The sequence below is a fragment of the Xyrauchen texanus genome, chromosome 45 (genome assembly GCF_025860055.1).
Source record: "Xyrauchen texanus isolate HMW12.3.18 chromosome 45, RBS_HiC_50CHRs, whole genome shotgun sequence".
In the NCBI taxonomy this organism is placed as follows: Eukaryota; Metazoa; Chordata; class Actinopteri; order Cypriniformes; family Catostomidae; genus Xyrauchen; species Xyrauchen texanus.
This window is the reverse complement of record NC_068320.1, coordinates 17,639,878-17,660,664: the sequence shown is the minus strand read 5'-3', so window position 1 is coordinate 17,660,664 and position 20,787 is coordinate 17,639,878. Positions and strand designations below refer to the sequence as shown.

General features: G+C 37.7%; 1 protein-coding gene across 2 annotated transcripts in view; it reads right to left on the bottom strand.

Moving 5' to 3' along the window:
• Positions 1 to 4,516: 4,516 nt before the first annotated feature.
• LOC127637202 (high mobility group protein HMGI-C-like) overlaps positions 4,517 to 20,787 on the bottom strand; it is a 66,441-nt gene continuing 50,170 nt past the window's right edge. For both annotated transcript variants that reach the window (XM_052118151.1, XM_052118152.1), the window contains 2 exons: positions 12,951 to 12,983; positions 4,517 to 7,962 (listed from right to left, as the gene is read on the bottom strand). In XM_052118151.1, the coding sequence (XP_051974111.1) occupies positions 7,903 to 7,962; positions 12,951 to 12,983 (93 nt within the window). In that variant the 3' untranslated portion in view covers positions 4,517 to 7,902. The remainder of the gene's footprint in view (positions 7,963 to 12,950; positions 12,984 to 20,787) is intronic.

The following is a 20,787-nucleotide window of genomic DNA, read 5'->3' as shown; positions in this document are numbered from 1 at the left end:
CACCTCTATATATATTTTTATATCTATAAACATATTTCAACATGTTAGATTAATATTTCAGATATCTGGAAATTGGTTTTAGATATCAATAAACTGAAGAGTAATTAAAGATACATTACTGGTTACAATAACATCATACTGTAGATATCAGAAATTAACATTGCCACTAGTGAAACCAAATTACAAATATCTAAAATATTCATTTTTGTATTTTAAATTGCAACAACTAATGGGGTAGTACATCCAAAAATTTAAGTTCTCTCATCATTTCTCTCATCCCAGATGTGTATGACTTTTTCTTCTGCAGAACACAAATTAAGATTTTGAGAAGAATATTTCAGCTCTGTAGGTCCTCACAATGCTGAGGCTTAAAAAGAACATAAAGGCAGTATAAAAGTAATCCATAATGCTCAATCAGAATCCATATCTTCAAAATCGATATAATAGGTGTGAGTGAGAAACAGTATCAATAGACCTTTTTAAATATGGACCCCAGACTGGGCTGAAGGTTCACCTTCCAATAGGACAATGACCCTAAGCACACAGCCAAGACAACCCAAGAGTGACTTAGGGACAACTCTGTGAATGTACTTGTGTGCCCCAGCCAGAGCCCAGACTTGAACCCAATCAAACATCTCCGGAGAGACCTGAAAATGGCTGTCCAACGACAGTCCCCATCCAACCTGACAGAGCTTGAGAGGATCTGCAGAGAAGAATGGCAGAAAATTCCCAAATCCAGGTGAGCAAAGCTTGTTACATCATACCCAAAAAGACTTGAGGCTGTAATCGCTGCCAAAGGTGCTTCAACTAAGTACTAAGTACAGGGTCTGAATACTTATGTCAATGTGATATTTCAGTTTTTTCTTTTTAATAAATTTGCAGTTATCAAAATGTGTTTTTTTTTTTGCTTTGTCATTATGGGGTATGGAGTGTAGATTGTAAAAAATAAAAAAATAAAACAATTATGTAAAGCATTTTAGCATAGGGCTGCAACATAACAAAATGTGAACAAATGAAGGGGTCTGAATACTTTCTGAATGTACTGTATTTCTGGAAAGGCATTAGTAAAAAAAATAAAAAAGCTATTGACTCGGCCCCCACCATATGTTCAAGACCAGTTGTAGTGGCCAGCATTTCAAAAACTACCAATTTGTGCATGTTTAAGAAAAATATATTTCATATGGAATTTACTTTCTGTCTTAACCATTTCCTCTGTTTACAAGCTGACCAGGACTGCCGGGATTAGGAAATGATACACCTAATATCCGGTTTCATGAAAACGTCTTGGTTACTGTCATAACCTCCATTCCCTTATGGAGGGAACGAGATGTTGTATCGATGTAGTGACAGAAGGGGTCGATCTTGGGAGCCCCAAACACCTCTGATCTTTGAGAAAAGGCCAATGGGAATTGGCGAGTGGAATATGCATGCCACTCCCCCGGACAAACGGTTATAAAAGGAGCTGGCTCACAACCACTCATTCAGGTTTTGCGCTGAGGAGCTGAGACAGGGTCCCGGCCATTTCAACGGGTAGCTCAGCATTGTGGCAAGAGGGACACAATGTCTTGTTCCCTCCATCAGGGAATGAAGTTACAACAGTAACCAAAACATTCTCTATCTGTCACTCACTCTACATTGTGTCGATGTAGTGACACTAGGGGACCCTATATGAAACGCCACAAACAGCTGAACTGTGTTGCGTGGACTGGCTGTGCACGTGCGGGCAGACCACTACGTGCCTCGTAGAAAGTGCATCCAGCCCCCACGTAACCTCCCCCAATGCCCCACGAGTGTTGTACGGCACCTCGCACCCCGGGGTCAAGACGAACTCATAGTGGGGACAGGCCGCGCCAGCTGTGGCCTCTTCTTTTTGTCCCACAAAAATGGAAAATGTATTTGCTGGGCCATATGCGTCCACATCAGGGGTGGGGGGGTTTGTCCTTTCCCAATGGGAAAGACACCGTGGAGACCACACCCTGCCTGAAGGGGAGGTAAAGTGTGGAGAATAAACCACATGGACTTGCCGACCGGCAGTATCATATGTGGAAGAAGTCCCACGGAAGGTCCTACCCGGCGGGGAGGACCTCTACAAATACGGCGACTGGAGGCAGAGGGAGCTCTGCCCAAGGGAAAGCGGATTTACCAACAGGGAAACCGTACCGCATAAAATACCTCACAAGGGGTTACCACAGGTAACCACAACATGTGGAGCACCTACCCCAGTACAGGGCATACTAGCCACACGTATTAGGCCCGGCTAAGAATTCCTCCGCTGAATTTGCCTGCCACGGGGCTAGGGAGGAAAGACATCCAGGGTTCACAGTCTCGTAAACTCCCATTGGAGGAAAAAATGCACGTCTTCCCTTCTGAAATCGCCTCACTAACCGATGCAGCCTCGTACCTATAGGTAGAAGGACCAGGGCGGGGAGTGGCTTTCCCCTTTAAGAAGGAAAGCCACGACCGCAATGTTGCCATGGTCACGCTCTCGCAGTGAGAGCATGAGCCATCCATCCAAGCACCCAGGGGCGTTCTCTGCACTTATTTGTGCACGAGGTGGAGAAACCGCTGAAATGCGCCATATATACACTCACCTAAAGGATTATTAGGAACACCTGTTCAATTTCTCATTAATGCAATTATCTAATCAACCAATCACATGGCAGTTGCTTCAATGCATTTAGGGGTGTGGTCCTGGTCAAGACAATCTCCTGAACTCCAAACTGAATGTCAGAATGGGAAAGAAAGGTGATTTAAGCAATTTTGAGCGTGGCATGGTTGTTGGTGCCAGACGGGCCGGTCTGAGTATTTCACAATCTGCTCAGTTACTGGGATTTTCACGCACAACCATTTCTAGGGTTTACAAAGAATGGTGTGAAAAGGGAAAAACATCCAGTATGCGGCAGTCCTGTGGGCGAAAATGCCTTGTTGATGCTAGAGGTCAGAAGAGAATGGGCCGACTGATTCAAGCTGATAGAAGAGCAACTTTGCCTGAAATAACCACCCGTTACAACCGAGGTATGCAGCAAAGCATTTGTGAAGCCACAACATGCACAACCTTGAGGCGGATGGGCTACAACAGCAGAAGACCCCTCCGGGTACCACTCATCTCCACTAGAAATAGGAAAAAGAGGCTACAATTTGCAAGAGCTCACCAAAATTGGACAGTTGAAGACTGGAAAAATGTTGCCTGGTCTGATGAGTCTTGATTTCTGTTGAGACATTCAGATGGTAGAGTCAGAATTTGGCGTAAACAGAATGAGAACATGGATCCATCATGCCTTGTTACCACTGTGCAGGCTGTAATGGTGTGGGGGATGTTTTCTTGGCACACTTTAGGTCCCTTAGTGCCAATTGGGCATCGTTTAAATGCCACGGCTTACCTGAGCATTGTTTCTGACCATGTCCATCCCTTTATGGCCACCATGTACCCATCCTCTCATGGCTACTTCCAGCAGGATAATGCACCATGTCACAAAGCTCAAATCATTTCAAATTGGTTTCTTGAACATGACAATGAGTTCACTGTACTAAAATGGCCCCCACAGTCACCAGATCTCAACCCAATAGAGCATCTTTGGCATGTGGTGGAACGGGAGCTTCATGCCCTGGATGTGCATCCCACAAATCTCCATCAACTGCAAGATGCTATCCTATCAATATGGGCCAACATTTCTAAAGAATGCTTTCAGCACCTTGTTGAATCAATGCCACGTAGAATTAAGGCAGTTCTGAAGGCGAAAGGGGGTCAAACAGAGTATTAGTATGGTGTTCCTAATAATCCTTTAGGTGAGTGTATATCCAACAGCATACGCAGAGGTGAATGGAACGGCAGTGGAATTCAATGAATTAATTCAATGAATGAACATCTCTCGGCTCCAAAGGAAAAATCTGAATGAGTGGTTGCAAGCCAGCACTTTTATAAGATCAGAGGTGTTTGGGGCTCCCAAGAGCGACCCCTAGTGTCACTATATCGACACAACGTCGAGTGAGTGACAGATAGGGAACATGTTTCTCCATGATGATGACACACATAAAACATGTAATATTGACTTCATACACAACAACAACAATCACAGGCACCTTTTTTATTGTGCTGAATAAAGAGGCGGATATGTATAAAGAGGACTTTTTCTAATATGTTTTTTTCTTCTTTTTTTTTTAACAAGCAAGCAATTTTAAGTGAAATCACAAACAGCAATACTAAGTGAAACAGCCATAATTGTTAGAAAACAAGTTAAATCAAGTGAAGACAGCTGAGAGTGTGAAACCACCTAGTGATAGTTTTCCATCTCCACAGCCACAGAAACTACATTACATTGCATAATGTAAGACAAACGTTTAAAAAACCAGACAAATGTCCAGTCTTACCTAACTTGTGACTGAGGCAGATAGGTACAGCCTTATAAAAATCCCCATACACAAAAATAAACTATGAATATATATATATATATATATATATATATATATATATATATATATATATATATTTAAATTTAAAACTATATGATGCTCTCTCTGTACTCAGGCACCTGAATTTAAGCAGACAGTAAGTTTGAAAAATGAGGTAACAGGAGGCCCTCACAGAGGTAGAAAAGTGTATTCGATTGTACTAGAACATGTTGTCGTGAAAATACAACTTCATCTTCATTAAGACACCCAGAGTTGAAAGCACATGAACAGTGGCTCCTGTTAATACACATTCAAACCAACATAGAAAGTATATGAACACAATGACAAATTACCTCAGAGACACATAAATGTCAGCTGTGGGCATCATGATAGATTTTTTGCTAAACAGTGAAGGGTGCTTTGTGTGTAAGTTGCCATCTTGCACTGATCTAGAATCAGCTTTCCGCCTACTACCATTACCATCGTGAGAGTTCAGACCACATGATCTCAAGTTGATGGATTTGAGGTTGTCAAAAGGCACCACTGAGACACTGACATGACACTTTTACAAGAACTGTAACCATTTAGGTAGTAGCATTACAGTGTTTAAGCAACGTTTAATGTTGGTTTGTGGCAAAAGCCAAGCTGCCGCATATAAAGACGGTCATTACATGCCATTGTAAGTTTAATGGGCATGCCAACAGTTCCTTTAGCTTCCTCTGAGGCTCTACCTCAGGCCCAGTTGAGATTAACATGTTAACATTTCTTAAGGTTTTCATGGTGATGGTCTGAAAAAGGTGTATTCTTACACTACATAAGTATTACATATACATCTGTTTGAACCATATAACAAGAAAAGAAAATCACATTTGTGTGAAGTACACACACACAAAAAAAAAAAAAACGCTAATCAAGTATATCTCAATATCTACTAATTTTTCAAAAAGATATATGCAATATACAAAAACATTTTTTTTTCAAACCTGAAAGTTTCAAGTTTTTTCTTTTTTCATGTGATGTGTTTTATGTTTGTTTTCTTATCTATCTTCTCCCCCAGCTGAATTAAGATTTAAATTGAAAACGTTTGTAAAAGGATCTTGTGCAGTCCGAATGTAATTGTCAGTACTCTAATTGATACTGAAAGAAACCAGACAAAATTCATTCAATTTTTTTCAAGACTGGAGGTAGGTATTTGTCAGCTGATTATAATTCCATTTTTATCCATTTTTTGAGGTACATATCTGAATAGTACATAGAGAGAACTAAAACTATAAAAATCAGAGCAATAGTGGAGAAAAATAAAACAGAAGAAAAGAAAAATACATTTGCAAAAATATCATTTAGTGTCATACAAGCAATTGATCCTTAGAAACCATTGAGTAAATCAGTACTATATATATAGTACTGATATATATATACTATATATATAGTATATATATATATATATATATAAAGAAATAAAAATTTAAAACAGACATCCCAGTTGTAGAAAAAAAAAAGAAAAGAGTATCTTGTTACAAATGTCAGATATAAGCTAATGTGGAAAAAAAGAGAAACATTTACGAGAACACAGTACTTTTTTCCCTTAGCTGCATGATTAGGTCTACATATGACTACAAACAGACCTCAGATTTCAGTAATTACCTGCCCAACACCCACAAAAACATTCTGCAGAGCACTGATGCGCCCTTGTGCCAAGTTACGACAATGTTAAAATAAAGTTAGTTTTCAATGTTGGCACACACCGCTAGCCCCTGCTTTATAATGAGAACTGTATAGCAGTGTGCATTTCTCAAACTGGTTTGCTGGTTGAAGAAATCAGAGGTAGTTTTGAAATGTTGAGGAGATATTGCATTTGTGACAGTTAAGATACATCGAACAATATTTGTGTCTTTTGACACAACGCTGTCACTGTCATTCAGGTATTTATGTGTGTAATGAGGTATAGAGCGGTTTTGTTCCTGTGGTTTTTGAGGTTTAGTTCTTGAACCAGTCTGAGTTAAAACATTTCCCTTTAGTTGAGCTCGTCTGATATTATGTTCTTAAAGCTATGCCATTCAAGAAAATAAAACAATTATGTACACGTGTTAATTAAGCAAAGCTGAAGTTGTGAGATATGTACAGTAGAATGCTGTGGCATTGTTCTGTTGTAATGCTGGAAATGATCGCCCACATTTATGTTTGCTGCAACAATAATAAAATGCATATTAATATTTTAGGTTCTAATTTACCTCTAAGGAAGAGGAGGGGCTAATTCTTACATTCACACACAAATTAAACTCACAAGCAATTACAGTAACAGGGTGAAGAGTCTGTCAGCAATTTAAGGCCATTTAAGGTGACACACAGTCCTTTTGGTTAAATTATTAATGCATCGCATGCAACCATTTTTGACATATTATTTTTCTTAAAGGAATATTTCAGGTTTAATACAAGTTAAGCTCAACAATATTTGTAAAAGAATGTTGATTAACACAAAAAATAGTTTAGACTCGTCCCTCCTTTTCTTTAAAAAAAATCTGTCATTTTATAGTTTATGGCGCTACACATTCATGGCAATGAAGTTGTAAAATTGGAATTAACTTTGCACAGAAAATGTTAGTATGTGATTTTATCACACTAAAATCATGCTAACACATTGATTACATCTTGTGGATATAAAAAAAAAAAAAGTGAGTATTTAAATGTTAACGGATTGCCGACATTCACTTCCATTGTACTGTAAGTGCCTCACTGTAACCCAGACAACAATTTTTGACAACAAATGCTGTTGATTGAGCTTAACATGTTTTGATCTGGAATATTCCTTTAAAATATCATGAGAAAAATGTTATAGGTTCCACTGGAGCATTTTACACCTGTTTGAATATTTCACTGAACGTAAACTTACTAGGACATTTTTTAGGTAAACTGCGAACCACTTAGCCAATCAGCTCCTTTAGTGTGAATAAAGGAAATTCACAAGGGAAAATTAATCTTTGGTGGCATGGTGCTATGGAGAGGGAGTTCATGTGTGTTTATTTGTGTATGACAGGATAGCTGTGTCCATTTAAAGCTTCACCCATGACGCACCTCTTGTTGTGACTACTTCAATGACAAAAACTTGATTTATCTTCTTTACCAATGAAGCCTGGAAAATCTTTCAACGAGAGTGTGGTTAGAAGTGTGTGTGGTGTAAGGAAACTGCCGCAGCACATATTGTGTGTTTAACCCCTGAAATTACTCTGTGCGCTTACAGCAGTTTCAATGCTTTAGTGGGGACAGCAAGGTGGCTCCAATCGTTATCTGCAAGATGTTAGTTTGCATTTACATAGTTTTTTCGGGTTTAAGCTCTGAGGTGTTGTGTGTGTTTATCACAAACAAAACAAAACCAAAAGAAACTAATGAGGAAAAAACTAAAATAAACAAAACGATCAAACGAAAGTGGGAAATCAATGATAAGTGGTCAAGGCAGTCTTTTCCCTTGGAAAGAGCTAACAGCTGGATGAGGTAGAGGTAAAATCCTGTGGTTGCTTAGTCCTCCTCTGGCTCCACATCCTCTTCTTCTTCTTCTTCTTCTTCTTCTTCTTCTTCCTACAAAAACACAGTAGTCATCTATCAGTCACCATCAGAAAAAATACACACAAAAAGCTGAAACATAGCCGTGTGTATTAGGAATGTGCATTTAATGTAATTTTGACTGTTCGAGTACATGGCAGTGAAATCTGCTGAGCACTTAAACATATGTTTAACTGCATCTGGCTGATGTCTTTTACCCAGACTGATCTCATGAAAATTATGTGACGTTTTTTCTAAATTATATTATGTGGTTCCTTACACGTATTGCGTTAGTTCCAATGAGAAATGTCCACTGAGTGGCACTAAAAGCGAGTTACATTTTCTTCCAAACTGAGGTTGTTAATGCTCTATGGAGTTTTAAATCAACAAAACCTACCTTCCCAACCTAAACCTAACTGACAGAATCATAAAAAGCAAATGTGACATCAAAACACAAATCGCTGAAGCAACTACATGTGCTTCTATGACACTTTCGCGCCAATGGTTGACTCACATGCAAGTGCAACGCTGGCTCTATCAATTGAGCTAGCAAGCAATTTGTTTGAACTCTGAAAAAACTAAAATATTTGTGTTATGATTTTTTTAAATCACAATTAATTGCATTATTTTTTCATCATTAATCGAGATTAATCACAGATTTTGAAAGTGCTGAAATTTTACTCTAAATATAAATATTTTCCTGTCAAAATGCCTTTATTTCCATTTTAGGAAAGAAAACAAAACAATATGTAACAATATATTGCTTTATTAACAATTTACAATCAAAGCCTTTCACAATATAAAGACAGAAATGCACGAAAATAGCACCAATTCAAGGCTAATGGGGAGGTTGACTAATTGATAGATCTAGTCTCACAATAGGTTGAATTTTCATTGCAATAAGCAACAAATCTCAAAATCTCTCATTCTCCATAATGTTAATTTGCCAATAGATTGTGGCTATCCACTTCCCAACATCATGATGTCGCTTTCATCATTCGTGTTAGTGTGTCATGGTCAAGCACTGCTTTGAACTCCACATGAAATGTACTTGTAGACAAAAACGTGAAAAATGTAAAATACTTGATTTCTACCACAAGTCCAATCTGGGCTTGTTTTGTACATCAAATAGCATTAAGAGGACCTTTCTCCAATTTATCACTGACATGGAAGTACTGTTGTGTGTGTGTGTGTGTGTGTGTGTGTGTGTTGTGAAATGTGTGTCAGTATAATGACTCCGGGCAGCTGCCCTTCCATCAAGCTTTTGCTGGTTTACACTTTATTAACTGTAAATGCATTAATCGTGATTAAGAAAAATGAATGTGTTAAACTTTAATTAATCGCATGCATTAACGCATTAATTCTGACAGCTGTAGTTTTTATGTAATTGTATTATATTACAACGTGTCGCCTTACAAGCGCACTATAGTGTTTTGATGTCAGAAAAACAAGCATTGTGTGAGGAACAGTGTGAAAAATAAATATTTATTAACTGATAATCTGCCCTTTTACTTGTGATTTGTGAGAATAAAAGTCATTGTTGTTGTAGCGCCACTAGTGTTCATTTCACCAAGAAAGTGTCGTGATACGTACAAATCCCATGCAAAAGTAATTTTGAAAAGATTTAGGTATAGTAACATGATTCTATGAGAGCAGGTTGCTTTTACCATAGCATTTCATTTCACTGGTCTTTCAGCATCTTGCGCCAATGGTGATGCATTTTTAGATGGCGTGTCAAGTTAATAATAGTCAATGCTCTTTGTTTTCTCTGTGGTTACAAATGTTCTTTTTCATGCGTTCAGACAGTGAACATCCCACAGCTGCTGCTGAGATGACCACGATTGAGACGGAGGGAAGCAGTGAATGGGGGACTGAGGAGAGATGCTTGGCTTTGGGCAGTTTTCAGAATGAAATAGATTTCATTTTCCTATTGGGGGGGGGTAACCAAAACAATTTATAACCCTCTTACTTTCCCAAGTTTCTGTGTTGCTCCCATTCAGGGGAAAGGGCTGTTGCAAAAGCTTGTCTGCATTATACGAGCCAAACTCCATTCATTAGTACGGCAGACACTTCAGCTGTGAAGGACCAGCTAAGCGCTACCATGTGTGACATGGGTGAGGGAAATAATGGAGAAGGAGGGTTGAAGGAAAGTGAAAATACTCTTTAATCATAATGGGACGGCACACACCCCAACACCTATGCCACACAGACCAGAAAAAAGGTCCATTCACTACTCTTTAGTGCTTACATTTTTTACATTTCAGCACTATAATTTTGAAAAAACTTCACAAGTGCTTTTTTCTTCAGGATTCTACAATAATTTTTAATACATTTATTTGCTACCAAATTCCTAATATTTATCTAGAAGATGAATTAAGCATTAATACACAAGAGGCTAATACATTACACAATACATAATATTACTGCCAGTAAAGGGTATTATAGTTTTTAATTAATTAATTAATTAAATATCTAATAATTGTTTTTAACAATACATAAACCCAATCAAGAATTCTTCCACCAAACAACAGAATTTATTTGTCTGACTGTAGGTGATATTACAGATATGTAGACTAGGCGCATTAATTAATTACTATTCCATTGATGTGCGGTAACAGATTTATGTATACCAGCTATTTTACAACGGTTTTGAACATAGCTTTCACAATAAAATTTTAGTCACAATTATACGTTTTATAATGAACATTAATGAACATTACCACTCACAATTTCCTTCAGAGCATTTCTATCAACATAGTCTCATGACAACTCAAAATAATTCATACAAGATGGCGAAATCTTAAGACATCATACCACATGGCTCGAATGAAAAGGTACAATTTAATTCCCATACAGACCAACCAATAAACAGAATTTCGAATCGATACAATACAGACATCACATTTTTCAAACTTACTGTCCAACACTTTGTTCACTAAAATTTTCTTCCTAAAAAACTAATCTTGTTACTCATTCCATAACTATTAATGCAATAGAAATTATGGTTGGATGTCAATAACGTGTAAAACGCTTTCCCTCAACTTCTTCCAAACCACCAATGTTTTCTTATTCCATGGTTCACAAGATATTTTTCCATTAAAACCATGGTTAGGTTTAGTGTTTGGGTTAGTGTTTAGACTTCATGTTTAGTTTCAGGTGTAGGTTTGTGCTAAGGGTTAAACTTAAGAGAAATCGTAATAACATTGTTTGTTAATTTTTCTCTATGGGAGATAAAGTCGCAGGCTACGTTTTTGTGGGAGCCAACTCAGATGATTTTGTGCTCTCGTACTAATTATTATGACTTAATGAGACTGGGTTGAATTCTCCTACTCACTTTTGTTTTTTAAAGTTAAAGAGTTGAGGGAAATCAGCATTGTAACTGATTTAAGTGCCACCTGTAGTTACCAATGTAGTGATATATGTAGAAACATGTTTTTATCATAGGTTTTAATAAAGGATTGAAGTATTTAATTAAATACATAAGATAACTGCATACAACAATTATTTGTATCAATTAATTAACATTTCTGACCTAAAAATAAAGCCACATTAGAAAATCAGTTTGATTCATAGTCCTATTCAAAGAATAAAATGCATTTACTTATACTCACATTGTATGAAAATTTGGAATAAAATGGGCTCCTTAAGTTAAAATATCTTTTGCAACTCAGTGGATTAAGTGAATTTTCCATTTCCGTCAAATATTGCTCTCTATTTAATGCCAATCAGAAGACCTACCTATATAAACATTCATTTTAATGCTTGCAAGTCATTCCAAGCACTTGTAATCAATGTCTTATAACATATAATTACACCGTAATAACATAACCACATTAATACTACATAATTACACAAGAGGATAATGGTCAAGCTATGCCTTGTGATTCAGAGGTACCATGTCTGTTCACCTACAGCTACCTGGGCAGTGAATGTGTGTGTGTACAGCATTTTTATGTGCTGAAGCTTTCAGTGTGGCTCAAAGCCATCAGGGTCTGTGCGTTCCCACATAGCAACAAATCAGGCTGCAGTTATGCATTCACACCATAAACTGGTCCGCACCAGCGGACAAGAGGCGGCGAGCAAATTCCTGGTAAACGTGTGGAAGTTTGTGTGGGGGAGGTGGGAATTGTAGCTTAGCCATTTGCGTTTTAGATTATTTGAAATAGATGATTTGGTTTGAAAATTTGTTAACAAATATTTTATATTTTCGTGTTGTCAGACATTACCTCTTTTTACTCAAACCAATATACAGTATAGACATCAGACTTGAGTCTTTTCCTCGTGAACACACTGAAGCAGCAATGTGCATAGAGACTATACAACCTGTAGATCAACAGAACAGAAAACCAGAGACAACTCTTCAAAACTAATCCTGTCTGCCAGATTGCATATCCATCTGTAAGGGGATGAAACTGAAGAAGGCTGGAATTCCCCACATAGCGCTCTAGGATTTACATTAGCCTTAATGAGCGAGCACACGGGTCTCTCATCAAGCCAGACTTATGCCCTCCTTTCACTTACTTTGTATCTTCTGAAGACTTTGAAAACCCAAACAGCAAATGCCCTCCCTCGCATACACACACACACACACACACACACACACACACACACACACACACACACACAATCAGATTGTCATTCAAATTAAATGCGTAGATCTTAACAATAGACTGAAATAGTTTTTGCGTGAGCACCCACTTTGGATAAAAGCATCTGCTAAAAGCATAATTGTAAAATGCATGTTGAGCTGGCACATTTAAATCATGGACTGCTCGAATGTGACTTTTTGCAACAGAATGTGTCTTTACCGCCAATCAAGATGTGTGTCCTGTCGCCCTGTGAACTATTCTGCAGTACACCATGGGTCATCAAGAGTGTGACAGCCCAGAGTCAACTGCACCCGTTGGCACTTATCCATTGATTAAAAATAGTGTAGGGAAAATACTGAGAATACTGTGTCATATCTGCGAGCATGTCCACCTGCTTCATTAACTATGCATGGTGCAAGATTACATTTTACATACCTGAGCAGGCTTTTCCTGGACCACTTGCTGTGGCTGAAAGACAAAAAAGGGAAACAATCATGACTTTCTGAATGCAAACTAATAGCAGCCATACTGGCAGAAAATTCCACTCTCAGAAATATATTTGCCCTGCATCAAAAAGATATAAATAGTAAATTGTTAATGGGTGTGTTGACATCAGGGTTTGAAATTAACTTTTTGGCTGATCGGCCACTGGTTAGTGGTGTTCTAGCCAAAATGCCCATCCCACAAAAACTGATATAGGTAAATGGAGACTAGGGCTGAAACGATTAGTCCACGTTATTGTCGACAACGTTGACAATCATTTTCGTGTAGAATAGTCGTTTAATCTAATTTAATTTGAACTCTAATGATGAGAGCAGCACTGCAGCTCACACCTGACAGGAGAGGAAGAATTACACATTTCACAGTCCAGTTGCACTCTAAACCTTCCAAACAGCTTCAGGTGATGTAGATTGCAAAACATTAGGGAATTCTAATGCAAAAAACAAAGTAAATACAGAAGCACACTTGTTGTGTAATAAGCGGAACTGCCGCTCTGCTGAAGAAAAACTTGCTTGTTGACCCCAGTGTTACATCTTAAATGCAGTTATATTTAATGTGTTGTAGCTTTATTAAAGTTCAAATAATATGGAAGCAGGTCATGTAATAAACTACAAATTCCAAAACTGGCATTTCTCTGTGTGGTCAGTGCCTCTTCTATGAGCTGCGCGAATGTCCCAATCTAAGGGGGAGATTGAAACTGTACCCGGCTGATGTACACGGTCAACTTGTCAGTTCTGTTTTAATTTAGGGGCTGTCAGTTTGAGGTTTGACTTCCACCATATAGAGATTTATACCAAACTGTTCTTTGTAGAATTGAAATGGGTCACATAAGTTTTGTGGTCTCTGCTGGCCACACGTGAGTAAACCCGGCTGAGCCATGCAAGTTTAGCTTTTTGCTGCCCAGAGCTCTGGCAATCTTATCTCTTAAAACCTGGTTGAAATGAATAAATTAGAAACAAATACGAATCTGCAGACCTACTTAAATTGCAAAAGCAAGCATAATTATAAATAGTTAATTACAAAGAATGGGTAAAAACACCAGATCTTTAAGACCATTAAAATAAAATTGACCAATGATTAAAATTAATAAATTCTTAGTTTGTAAACATATTGTTACAGCACTGAAGATTATTTTGGGACTGAACTTTTAAGTAAATTTGATTAAAGCATTAAAACAACATGTACACCTTTAAGTTTATAACAATGTATATTCTTCAGTAAAAATGTATTTGATTGGGGATCTCGGACTGAAAGCCCTTGTTTATTGATTTTGTAATTTGACTAAAAGTACATTTTATTCAGCCACTAATCGATATATTACAGACATACTTGTGCACAACATACATAGTTCTTATTACGTTGGTTTAAATAAATAAAAATAAAAAAAATACCAAAATTTGCAAGGTAACTGCTCCTCGAGCATTCAAGCAACATCCAAACTCTGCACAGACCTTCAGGCTTGTATTGCAATAACTTATTTAACTGACTAGACTTAAGGTTTTCCCATAACGGATAGTCAAATATACCAAAAACCCTATAAACTTACATTCATGGAATGTTAAAAAGCGCTACAGAATGTTTGTGATTCAAACTCCAACTGTCAAACCATACATATGTAAACACTATCTATCTATCTATCTATCTATCTATCTATCTATCTATCTATCTATCTATCTATCTATCTATCCTATCCATCCATCCATCCATCCATCCATCCATCCATCCATCCATCTATCTATCATGACACAAGTAATTTTTCCAACAATTGTTTACAGACAGATTGTTTCACTTTAAATTGACTATATCACAATTCCAGTGGGTCAAAAGTTTACCTACACTAAGTCAGCACTAAGTTAACGGTGTCATTAAGCAGCTTGGAAAATTAAAAACAATCAGCCAAGACATTGTCCACAAGTCTGATTCTTCCGTGGGGGCAATTTACAAACACCGGAAGGTACCACGTTCATCTGTACAAACAATAGTACGTAAGTATAAACACCATGGGACCACAAAGTCATCATACAGCTCAGGAAGGAGATGCATGCTGTCTCATAGTGATGAACGTAGTTTGGTGTTAAAAGTGCAAATCAATCCCAGAACAACAACAAAGGATCTTATGAAGATGCTGGAGGAAACAGGTAGACAAGTATCTATATCCACAGTAAAACGAGTCCTACATCGACATAAACTGAAAGGCTGCTCAGCAATGAAGAAGCCACTGCTCCAAAAATGCCATAAAAAAAACCAGACTAAAGTTAGCAAGTGCACATGGCTGGACAAAGAATTTACTTTTAGGAGAAATGTCCTCTGGTCTGATGAAACAAAAATTTAACTGTTTGGCCATAATGACCATTGTTATTGTTTGGAGTGAAAAGGGTGTGGCTTGCAAGCCGAATAACAATCATCCATCCATCCATCCATCCATCCATCTGTCTGGCATGTAAACTGTCAGTTTAAATTTTTATTTCAAAGCCAACATTAAAGTTTGTCTTAACAAATTTTACATATGGACCCTTTTCACAGACCTGTTATGATGCGTTTCGGCCTTCTTTAACAACGTATATGTAGCAAACTTGTTTACATTTCCAATTTTAAATTTCTGTAAATTTACAGCATTGTACTTTGTATTATATTACCCTGGAATAAGTTAAAAAAAATCAGTTACCACAGCTGCGATGAGGCTTCTAACACAGCTGCTAAGGGAGTGACAGGAAATGTGTCCTGTTTCTCTCTTCCTACTGCTGTTATCCAGCACAGTATATTTTTATCTTCATTTGCAAAATGTGAAAGCGTAATCGTTGATTTATTTTATTTGCTGTTGGAGCAAACGGGTAAGCAAAAATTGTATTTGCTGTGGTCCCCCATCTTCAGCCATTCAAGTTGAACCAATTACAACAACAACCACTTCGCAAACGTGTGAAAAGGATCCATTTAGTTAATTATAAAAATCACTCACAACATGACAAGAAAATCAATGCAACCCACCCGAGACCTTTAGAATTCATCACAATACACTACATAGCCTTCTGTACAGTAGAAGGATATAGTTGCACATATACAGTAGAAGTGAGCACAGCAGTGCTTCCACACTGGCAAGAGGCGAGTGCACAAATCCCAGATTGTGCCCTACTCGCATTACATCACAAATGCTAAGCACTGCCACCCCACAGGAAGTGATTCTAAGACCGGAGCTTGACAGCTGAGGAGTTCTCCGCTGTTCTGAGAGCCAGGCAAAGTCCCACCAGTGTTAGGAACCAAAGCCAACACACACACACACACACACACACACACACACACACACACAAAGTAATTGGGATTGTTGGGAGCAGCTGGTGTGTTTTGTGCCAGTTCCGCTTGGAATGCTATCTGGCTGTAACACAGTAAATGTCAACAGTGGATAGAAGCAGGCGAAGAATGTAACTGGCGATAAAGGAAAATTGAGAAAATGATGCACACATTCCAGATGGGATGGATGGAACACAAATATAATCTGGATAACCACAGACAGCAATAGACATGAGGAGGAGTGGAATTCCAACACCTTCCTGATTGCATCTATTTGCAAACACATGAAATACAAGACAGTGCCATGAGCACTTTGTGATTAACAGATGGTCGTGGATATTAAAATTGTACTCTGTTACATAAGATTCTAATGAAAATCGCAAAAGTATAAAATTAATTCAAACTATTTTAAGGTAAAAGGTGATGTTGTAATCACTTTACATGTTACCATCCGATTCAGCAACAATTACGCCTTCCAATCGTTACTAATAAAAGGAAGAAGGCTCAATCAAATCTGGCAGGTTGTAACCAACATGTTTGCAGTCCTTTGACTCTTTCTTTTGTGTTAAGATTTTGGTTATGGAATGATTGCCTATTTTAGGGTGAGTTTGGGTAAAGGACTTCAGGGACATACACATTTTCTAGGAAAATGAACTAGGAAGCAACCTTCCCTTCACATAGCATTTACAAAAATAATCCAATGCACTTCTTCTAGTATATAAATAAAAAGGTTTTTATTTGAATTGGCTCATCACACTGACAATAAAAAAGTATAAAAAAAATCAGTAGCTGGACACTGATATATAATCTTCTCTTCATTCAGTGCTTTCTAAAAACAGGGCTTTTGTTCCATTAGAATTGCAATTGCATTTTCAGAATCTGCACACCACACTGTGATTAGTAAAATGTTCTTGCACAGGTTTATAACATTAAATAATTTTCACTGAAAGTGAAATGTTGCTATGAAGTGACAAAACCAGGTGGGTTTCATCAAACAATTTTATGTGCATTTTGAAATTGCACATAAGAAATCCTGAATGGAAATGCTTGATATGCAAATACACTTTCTAAATTCGCTTAATGTAATGCGCTAGGAGGAGGTGGATTTTCTAGAGTTACAAATAAGTTAAAATTGAAAAGGGTTAATGTGTTTTGACCATTCATTCCTGTGTTATGAGTGTACGATAGCTTGATGTGACTAGCCCAAAGGTCCAACCTTGGCACACAATTCTTTGTACATAGCGCTTGTCATTCGGAAGTGTTTAACCCACAGCTGATTGATAAAGTGGGTCCTCACAATCTGCCAGAACAGTTTTAAGAGCTGGCGCTCCCAGGTATGTGGAGACTGGCGGTGTGTGGGCATCGCAGATATTTCAGCCCACATTATATCAGATATTGCCCTTATTCTGCGGTGTCTCGTGGATGCATTTAAGAAAATTAGATACTTGCTCCAATCTTGCAAATAAAACTCCAAAGCAAAGAGAGGTCATTCAGCTGACAATCATGATGACGCAGCTCCCTCAAGATGATGAGCATTACATAGTGGACGGAAACGAGACACAATTTGTATTTCCTTAATTTTGCATTTAAAAAATGTAAAAATGCTAAAATCAGAACATATTTGATGATTAATATACAAATATAAGGAGATTTTCCTCCAAGGTGCCAAACAGTTATTTTTGCGGAACCATGCCATTCCGTACCAATCCGGGTCTGTTGACACAGTTAAGGTTTCTTTTTCCAAATCAGGATTTAAATGGACTGACTAAGCAAGTGTCCAATCGTTGAGTTGCCACATCACTACAGTCGTTCCAGCAGCAAGGTTCTCTGTCCCGAGTACTGTCAGCTAACTGTGCTGAGAAATGCGGGCTGGAAACATAATTGATGGCAAAGGGCTGTATGTGGAGCAGGAGTCTGGACCAATGACATTGCCAAGGACGGGACTACCCAGGGGTGCATTTCCCGTACAACTACATAACTCACTGCATAACCACCATAGTACGATCAAAGTTGTGGAAATAAACTTGCTAGTCACAATTGTTTCCTGAAACCTTAGTAACTATGTTGCACATCCATCGTTCAAACCACGTTGGTTGAGCTGTCATCAATGACGTTCCTCAAAGGTGGAGTAATAACTTCCTCAAATATTACATTATAATATTCTTTTCATTCTCTTCAGCGGAGAGCTGTATTTCCAACCACACAACTTTGAGATGCTGTTTGCCAATGTTCGAACTACAGTTTCAGGAAACACCAAATTGTTTTACTATATTGGTAAAGATAGAACTTGGGAAACAATGCTTTTGGGGAACGCACCCCAGCCCGACTCAAAAATAAACACCCAAGTGAACACAAAAATGTCTTTCTGCACATTATATGTTGCATCCATGCAAAAAAAAAGCCATTAATATTCTTGCTCGATGCTTTATCGTGTCATATTTAGGTGTTACCTATGTAATGCATGTCTCTCAACCATATCTGATATTTCCCAATTGCTACTGGTTTTAAGCATGAAGTTTCCATGACTGACAAGCCACATTCCTCTATTCCCTTTCGTGTTAACCTAAACTGAGGATTATCTGGAAGGCTGACTGCCTATGAATCCCTGTAGTTGATCTAATACCTTCAATGTGGCTCCTCTGAATGGCATGATGTGCTACTTAAAAAAACAAATCACTTCTTCTTAAAATTGTAGAATGGCTTGGAAGGAAACTCCATTCCTTTTTTGACATTTATCCATTTGGAGAAGACAAGACATTTTACTATGGAAGACCATTCTTTTTTCCCATCAGTGCTAGAGGAAAAGACTTTCCGTAGAATGACCCTTTTCTTAATGGCACTTAACTTGGCCCCCTTATCTGAAATGCCGGTCCCGCTTGCTCTTCTGCCCCTCGGCCCAAAAGAAGAACTCACAGCATTGTCTTTCACAAGACTGAGCTCACTCTTTGAAGTCGTTAGCAGCTGACAAACCAAATCACTTCTGCAAGCTCTGCTGAGTTGAGAGCCAGAGATCTGAATGACCCCATGGCCCCCGTGTCCCTCTTGTGATCTGCAAATGGGCTGCCTTTATAGAAGCAGAAGTGTGTTCCCAAAAAGACAAGGGGAAGAACAGCAGAAACCCTAGAGACAGCCAACCCAGCATGAAATGTAATGTTGCACCCAGATACACACTATCCCATTACCACCTTCTGAGAGCCATCCCCAGATTACTTCCCCACAACAAATAAATGCAAAACTGCCATTCTTAAAGAGACAATTTTTTTTGGAGGATGGTGCAAACTAGGGCTGGGCAATACTATATATATATATGTCGATTTAATGCGTTAATTCAGTGCGATTAATTTGACAAAAAATAACACGTTAAAAAAATTAACGCAATTAATCGCACCATAATAAGGAAGATTCCTGAGAAATGCAAGCTTGTAGTACCACCTGTTTACTCCAGAGGGCAGTAAGTGAAATTTCAGCTGTATGAGCAAAGCACAGTTTATACAGTGAAGAAAACAACTACAACACAGACAAGCGTTACGTTCTTGAGTTCAAAACACTTGAAGGAGCAAACTAAGGGATCTCAAGATTGAGTATTAAACTATATTTAACTTGAAACAGTGAACTAAACATTTTATGTTTATGATGCAAAGCACCCGAGACGCTACACAAGCATGTCTGACGCAGGTGTAGATTGACGAGCTCTTAAACAAATACAATTTTTTATTATTTAAAGTTAACTATGTATAATTATTTATTGATATCAATGTGTATAATCTTTATATATTGAATTATTGTTATATGAGGGGCTTTCTCAGCAAATATTTGTGTATGTGATTAATCGCGATTAATTAATCGGTACACCATGTCATTAATTCTATAAAAAAATGTATTGATTGACAGCCCTAAAAAATATATATATATATATATATATATATATATTTTTTTTTTTTTTTTACTTATGTTAATATTCATTCTGCATTGCTCTAAAATGTGTTTTCAATAAATCGTAAAACATCATGATATATATTGTCTGAACACAAAGTTTAACCGATACTAATTTTTTAAATGTTTTTGCAAAGGAAAGATTTATATATACCGATTATTAACAAACGATATGATTGTTTTTATGTTTACATGTCCGATAACCGATATGCTGAACCGACATTTAATAATTGTTTTATTTATGCCATTTTGCAAAACAAAATACTAGACTACAACAATGAAAACATAATAACATTAGCCTAAGAATATTTAAATAATAATCATAAAATTCATATTATGATACTATATGACTATTGTATCGTGGCAGATCTCAGCCTTCCCTAAGGAGGAGGAAGCGGGGGCCAGGCGAATGGTTCACAAAATACTTTAATTGAACACAGACACAACGTAATTTATTTTCAGCACAATAATGCCAGCACACACAAACAGAATTCTGTATGCCGCTCACACTGTTGACCTTCCTGGCCCAAATGCACTGCTATCAGGGAACACC